Source organism: Coccinella septempunctata, chromosome 6 (assembly GCF_907165205.1).
Source record: "Coccinella septempunctata chromosome 6, icCocSept1.1, whole genome shotgun sequence".
NCBI classification, from domain to species: domain Eukaryota; kingdom Metazoa; phylum Arthropoda; class Insecta; order Coleoptera; family Coccinellidae; genus Coccinella; species Coccinella septempunctata.
Window position 1 is genome coordinate 10,169,298 of NC_058194.1, and position 8,033 is coordinate 10,177,330.

The 8,033-nt window shown below is 33.3% G+C and overlaps 1 protein-coding gene across 1 annotated transcript; it reads right to left on the reverse strand.

Moving 5' to 3' along the window:
* Positions 1-948: 948 nt before the first annotated feature.
* Positions 949-8,033, reverse strand: LOC123315958. Its single transcript, XM_044901867.1, has 2 exons — positions 7,770-8,033; positions 949-1,348 (listed from the first exon to the last, which is right to left on the reverse strand). Exons 1-2 carry the CDS (start codon positions 8,018-8,020, stop codon positions 949-951), a joined length of 651 nt encoding a protein of 216 aa, XP_044757802.1. The 5' UTR covers positions 8,021-8,033.

The following is an 8,033-nucleotide window of genomic DNA, read 5'->3' on the forward strand; positions in this document are numbered from 1 at the left end:
TATAAGTATATAAACAAAAAATAATCTTCAGTTCTTGAAAAAACTATTGATAAGGAAAAAACATATAGTGTGGTATATATAGCTAACGCTAAAAGACGTTTTGTAAACCTACTACAGAAAAAGTGGTATAATATAGACGTAAAATACTTGTACTGTGATAGACCAAAACGAAAAATATACTATCAGGATGAATATTAGACGTATACTAAACCAAGGTGTGTTTCCTGGGAGGGTTATGATCATAGTGAGCGAACCCCCTCAATTCGCCCGTGGTCCTTGATGAATGTTTGCACATTCGATGACTGCGGGTAGTAGGTAGGGTAGGTGCGTAGTAGTTGAACTTGGAAGCCATGAACTGTTGTAGGAGTCTGCAGAGAAAGTGAGGTTAGGTTCAGCCTTTGCGTGACAGGTGGCGTATCGTGATGAGAATATCTCAAAGCGGCGTCCCAAGATCGCATAAGACTACCATCCTCCGCTCGGAAGATTCAGTGCTATACTGTACTGACGAGGGAAAATGATCCCGAAACCGGTTTACAGTTGCACTTGAATTTTTCGACTTCTCTGGGAGTTCCTATGATAGTTCATGACTAACTCGCATTATTGGAACGACAATTCCTTCGGAATTGTTGTTTCCATTAATATTTCATTCTTCATTGTATATAGCCTGTTCCTGTGTTGACAAATACTCATTTTGAATGGTTTTTGCAACAGGCGAAATTTTTCTTTACAAAAAGGCAATGCCATGAAAACGTCGAAGATTATTATATCTATAATATTGTTGAGTACATTATTGCAATAAAAAGTTTGAAATAAATTTTTTCACTTTTCATACCATTCGGCCATTTTTTTGTATCTTTAATTTAACTTCCAGTTACTTAATATTACAACACTATGGCAAGACAACGTCTGCTGGATTAACTAAGTAGTAAATGAACTCAATCAGTCATTTCAGTTTATTCCAAATGACCTGAACATTTCATCATCCATCTGTGGCATTTGCATTATATTCTTATTTTTCAAGGATGGTATAAATAAGAGAAGGCACAATATACCTATGAAACTAACAATTTTCTTGAAGATAACCAGTTTAAGAATAATTTTTCCTATTGTGAATAAGTCAAGTTTATATTTGAATTTATCAAAAATACTTTCTATTAAAGAATAAGGTATTCCGTTCAGTGTTGAAAGAGGACCATGCACCGGCTGAGAAGTCCCATATGCTGGTTGTGGAGGCCCATATATTGGTTGCTGATGGACTTGAGGTCCGAAAATTGGTTTTGGTGAACCATGAACGGTTGGTCCATATATGGGTTCAGGAAATCCATAGGATGGGTCAGGAGGTCCATAACTGAAAAAATTAATCTTTAATTCAGTATTCTGAAGAGAAAACAATTGGGCTGAATTTATAGAGCAAAAAATAAAATGACAAAAAAATTGATATTTAGGTAGAAAAAAAGCCTTATTGATATTTTATTTGATGTATAAACTAATTCTCAAAGATTATAGAGTATAAAGATGGGAAACGAGGCGATTAAAGCGATTGGAGCGCCATCTCTGTGTCAAGCGTGTTTTCAAGACGCTAGGGCTGGTTAAAATATTAATTAGAATGCCATTTGTAGAAACATATGACATTTTGTGAGATTTCAGACGTTAATTTCGATCAAAGAGGTTTTGAATTTTTTGATTCTCGTACAGCTTTTTGTTTATCTAGCTCGTTCTAGTCATAGGTTCTAGTTATGAGTATGAGCTGATTATTGAATTTTTGTATTATTTCTTGGTGAAAACAGCAAAATATTGTTCGAAAATTATTGAAGTGGATAAATTTCCAAGGCCTGAAGACAATGACTTCAGCAAACACTACTGACTACTATGTGGGGTGAACATTTTACTGCAGAGGTCAATTGAGAACTGCTCATCCACATAAATTGTTGAATGCAGAAAGCATCCCTTGCACGAACGGCCTATATTAAGGGCAAATTATGAACTTTATAGGTCCATTCAATAATTCTCAATTGCTACTCTTTCAATATATTCAGAAATGCAGAGGTTTTATTGATTTCCATTCGGAAACCATATATCTATTATATATATATACAGGGTGTCCGGGGAGTAACTGTACATACTCATACCAGAGATAGAGTTGGACCAGCTGATTACGGATTGACTATAAAAAATTAATTTCTGGATTTCCCTAGAAAGCTACAGGGTGATTTTCCAACTTAATGGAAATACTTAGTCCATCATAAAATCCAAACTTATTGACGGATATTATTGAATCTTAGGAGGTTATTGACACATGCTAAGGTTGAGTTAGAAAGATATCAATTATTCCAATATTCCAGGGCCGGACTCATTAATATTCATTTAAAGTGTTCAGGGTAAAAAGAACACTTTGTATTTCGAATTACAAATAATTGATTCGTTTTTTAGAAAGAAGCTAAATTATGCTTCAATTCTTGGTATCAATCAAAGTTGTCACATCAAGAATTATTTTTTTATGAATTTTTGAATTTGGATAAAGTTCAAAAACTTGAATTTTTCATCATGAAGAGAACTGAAAATCTCATGTTTGAATATAAAATGCGAATGTATTAGTAAAAAATTTACAAAAAAGTTCAGCGCTTTGATAAGCACTTCAATAACGAAAGAATAACAAATGAAAAACTAAAATACAGTAAGGAGTACCTAATAAAAATAAAAATAGGAACGAATGAATTGCTGAGTCAACAATATTTCAAAAGTGGTTCGAAATGAAAACGATCAGCTTGTTCACATTTCTCTTGCCGAATTTTCAAATTGGATACAGCCTTCCGAATCATATCGCCATTATTTCCTAAAATATCGCAACAGTTTATTATTCTGTTCATCAGCTGTTCTCTTGACTGGAAGAAGTGTAACTTTGGTCTATATCATTGTTGTCGAGCACCCGGTATACATAAGAATAATTTTGAAATATGCTTCTGTATACCCTATACACATCACCGATTTTTTTTTTTCAAAATACCTTCATTTACTCCCTCAAAGTGAAATCCGCGTCTGGGGTGGCCACCCAGTATTTCAACAAATTATTATAGTCTTCTTCACCTTCAGTGACTTTTTTAAGAATATTTATTATTTATTTTCGACCTGCACAAGATGACTATATCCTGTTCAGTTAAATAAATTGCAATTTTCGAACTTTATCCAAATTGAGAAATTCATAAAAAAATAATTGTTGATGTGACAACTTTGAGCGGTACCAAAACTTGAAGCATAATTTAGCTTCTTTCAATAAAGCGAATCAATTATTTTTAATTCGAAATACAAAGAGTTTTTTTACCCTGAACACTTTAAATGAAGATTAATGAGTCCGGCCCTGGAATATTGGAATAATTGATATCTTTCTAACTCAACCTTAGCATGTGTCAATAACCTCCTAAGATTCAATAATATCCGTCAATAAGTTTGGATTTTATGATGGACTAAGTATTACCATGAAGTTGGGAAATCACCCTGTAGCTTTCTAGGGAAATCCAGAAATTAATTTTTTATAGTCAATCCGTAATCAGCTGGTCCAACTCTATCTCTGGTATGAGTATGTACAGTTACTCCCCGGACACCCTGTATATATATATATATATATAATATAATAATATATAATATAATATCTATTATATATATATATATATTATAATAGATATATGTTGGGAACCGAGTGACTGTCAAATTGTTTAGAAAGTCAAAGTTTTATGAAACCTGCTGTGAGTGTTTTGTTCATTCATTAATCAATTTGTATATATTGCGTCATGAAGAGACCATCTCATAAGGAAATCATGAAAAAAGAAAACTACATACAGGTCTTGTATATGTCTGTAAGGTGTTTTTTTTTAAGTGTGGTTCTGAAAATTCTATAAATATTACCTACATATTGTGTAAGTAACTGGAATATGTATGCTATGATGGTATATTGAATATTGGTTCATATTAATTTCTGATATATGTATATTTTACAAATTCGCAACTGAGTTCATTAATTCAGAACAACCTATTGTACAGAAATAACACCTTCGACGTATAGCAGATCCCCATATATATATATATATATATATATATATATATATATATATATATATATATATATATATATATATATATATATATATATATATATATATATATATATATATATATATATATATATATATATATATATATATATATATATATATATATATATATATATATATATATATATATATATAAATTCGACGATAAGGGTCTATCGACTCTGGTTTGGGGAGTGAATGAGGTACTCTTTATTCTACGCCAAGCTTTCGCATTTCTTTGATGCTTCTTCAGGGCTTCTACAAGGACAAAATAATACATGTAATTAATAATGTTAAACAATCTAAAACACAACTCACTGAATGCGAGGTTTTGTATAAACATACACCTGTCATGAACCATACGTTAAAAACAATATAAAACTATCCTTATTACTTTCATCTTGGAATTTCTTTGGTTTCAAAACGACATATAAAAATTCTCATACACACTTTACGATCCTTCAGCACGAAAAAATTTTTTTCTTGGTTATGTTACCTGTTCTATGAAACGTCGTCTGTTGCCCGTCATAAAAGCCACTCATTTCCAACTTCTTTAACAAATAACTGTATATGGAACTCAGTTTATTTGTATCCGTCTTTTTGTTTAGAGTGTTTTTTTCTTTGTTTATATTTATCATCTCGTGTATCAATCTCTTCTGGTAATTACTTTCTGTTTTTAATATCTCCACATTTTCAAAATCTATATGATGATCCAGACTATGTGCATGCATGTGCATATATATATATATATATATATATTATGGTATTGGGAGGAAGGACAAATTTGTAAATGTCGGATCCTACCAGCTTACTTTTATAATAATTTAATTTAATTCGTCATGACACTGTAGATAACAAAAAAATTATGTTAATGTCAGTTGGACAGAAAATAAAAATCGACGAGAATATTTGGAATTTTGATATTTTGAGACAGTTCAGCACCGAACTGAACATTTGGTGACCCCGACGTGATCTTTTGAATGGAGCAGAATAGACCAAGAAGAAATTTAGCTGGGATGAATAGATCATTATCGGCAGATTTTGTGTGGCCCAACAACTTTGGTAATGGAACCGGAACTCCTAGGGCAGACAGAAACACATCACATGCTGGATCTACACATGATACTGAATTTCAGCCTGCATCCACAAGTCGTTTCATTGCAAGAAACGATAAACCAACTTCTTCCAAAGGAGCAGAATCAAACCGTAGCACTATTGATTTGCAGAAAAAAAGGCGCATCCTAGAAAATGAGAAGAAAAGGCAAGAGTTAGAAATGTTGAAACGAAAACAAGTGCAGTTTGAGCTCGAGTCGAAACAAAAGGAAATAGAAAACAGTCTCCGCCTGCAAGATATGGAAGAGGAATTAGAAGAAGCAGAATTTGAGGCACAAAACAGTGAAAGTGCTAGTTGTGTATCTAGAAAAACCAAATTTTCTGGAAAGTATAGAAAGAATGATGAAAGAAATGACAATCATGTGACAAATTGGATTAATAATATTCCAGAAGAAGGCGAAATAGATGATTTTGAAAGTTTTCCAAGAAAGGATTCCAAGAATGATATCCACATGTTATGCAACACACTACAGGAAGTACTAATGACGTTCAAAACTTCAGGACAACCCCAAAATGCTTCGTATAAAATTGGAGCCAGGCAATCGGTTGACAAAGATTTTCCTTGTTTCGATGGAAATCCCCAAGATTGGCCACTATTTTATAAACATTTCACGAATATTTGTTCATTATGTGAATATTCGAATGAGGAGATAATGCTCAAGTTACAGAAATGCTTGAAGGGATTAGCCAAGTTTACCGTTTCTGGAATGATGCTGACATCGAACGTGGATCTGGTTATGAAAACACTTGAAAAACGCTTTGGCAGGCCTGAATTCATCATCGAAACACTCGTTATGAAAATCAAAAATATCCCGTACATAAAAGACTGTAATTTGGAGAAACTCATTCATCTATCGAATGAAGTTAATAATATGGTATCTACTATGAAAATTTTGGAATCCACAGGTCATCTACAAAACCCACAGTTGATGAAAGAACTCCTAAATAAGTTACCAGATATATTGAAATTGAACTGGGGTGAAGTTGTTTCAAGGAGGAATGGAATAGTAAATCTCGCTGATTTTGCAGAATGGTTGGAGAATTACGCTAGCGCCGCATGTTTTGTGAGTACACCTCAGCCATTTGAAATCGAAAAACAAAATCAATCGAAAAGATCCGAAAGAGTCCTCAGTACAGCAGAAACACACAAATTCAAGATTGCACAGAAGTATTGCTCATATTGTGGCAACGACAGTCATCAAAGTGAGTGTCCTAATATGAAGGCTGACGACATCGATACTCAGTTTGAGATCAAATAGTAGGTAATCTGAATTTTTTTTGACCCAAGTGAATGAAAAATAAGAGATGATCAATAAATTTGATTGTAAAGACTATAATGTACTTTCTAACAAATGTTGAGGTTGACAATTTGAGGATGTCATAAATCATTTAAATCTACATAAAATCATAATAATTGTAACTTTCCAGAGCTATTTCGTGATTTGCAAAATAGATTCCAATAATTTCAACATAATAACAACAGTTATTTTGACAAAAATTTGATTTCAAGCTCTAATAACTTTTTGAAGAGCCGTTTTATCGAAAAATTATACGGGACAGTTTTTATAGAGCACCTAATTCCCTACATAAAAATATATCGCTCAATGGAATCCGTTCATTGATTTGCGAACTGCAGTATTTCATAAATTTCTTTTTCCTGCTATTAGCGGGAAAAATTAATTTCCTCGATGAGCCACCTCTAAATAATAATATTCTCCATGAAGATAATAAGGGATGGGTCTCTCGAAAAAAAATCGATTCTTTTGAATCAGTCAAAATATATATATATATAAAGATGTTCCTCATATCTTCTATTTCAAAATACGCCAACACAGTGAATTTTTGTCAATTAATCTTCTATCCTTATATTTTTATTGCTTTACAGCCTCACCTGGAATACCTCAAGTTTTTGGCGGATACTTTTCGTTACTTTAGTTTGTTCTCCCTGTCTCTACCCTCCAAAAATTAACTCTGGATATTTATTTTGTAGCCGGTGAGAATTTATTCTGAAATCAGTTATATCCAGGTTTTCAGTTACAAGAGGTAAGCACTCTTTTTAATTCTCAAAATCCAATGAAAAGCAAAAACTACCACCTTAGTCTTCACTGATACCCTTTCCCACTGATAGTCAAAGTCTACCCTGGTTCATTATTGTTGATATTCTGTGACAGACGTGGAGTTTCACTGATTGCTCCACTGGCGCCCGAGCAAACGCAAGTAGCTGCCAGAGCCCGAAAAAGTCTATCATCCTTCATATGTGTGAATCTACCCTTGCATTATAATGTCCAGTGCCACTCTTCCATTGATCACGACCGGGGTGCTTTATTACATGCTCACAATACTGTCGAAAATCCTGTGAGAAATCTTGAGTCCGATGGAATTGCTGTGAGGTAACACCACAAGTCCTGCAGGCTTATGATCTGTAGTATTGCGAGTAGTCGCAGTGATTGTAGATTTCTGTTTCTCGAAAATTTTCAGTAATAAAAAGAAATCATCTGCTCAAATTCTCAGATTTCCACGAAATATCTTCTTCTGGAATGGAAAATATTTGTTAATTTTATTGAAACTTACTTCTTTTGAGGAAAGTATAGCGGGGGCCCATAATGATGTCCTGGTCCTGAGTCAGTATATGGATATGATGAAAATATCTCTCTCCTATTAGCCGTCGTAACTGATGAAATTTGAGAATCCAAGTTTTTCGTATCCTCATACGCTTTTAGGAAAGAATCGGATTCACTAATTTTTTGCTTTCCTCCATGGTCTGCTCCAACCATTTGTACAGCAAAATACAAGAGCACTACGTTCATGCACTTCATTCTCATCCTAAGTCTTCAC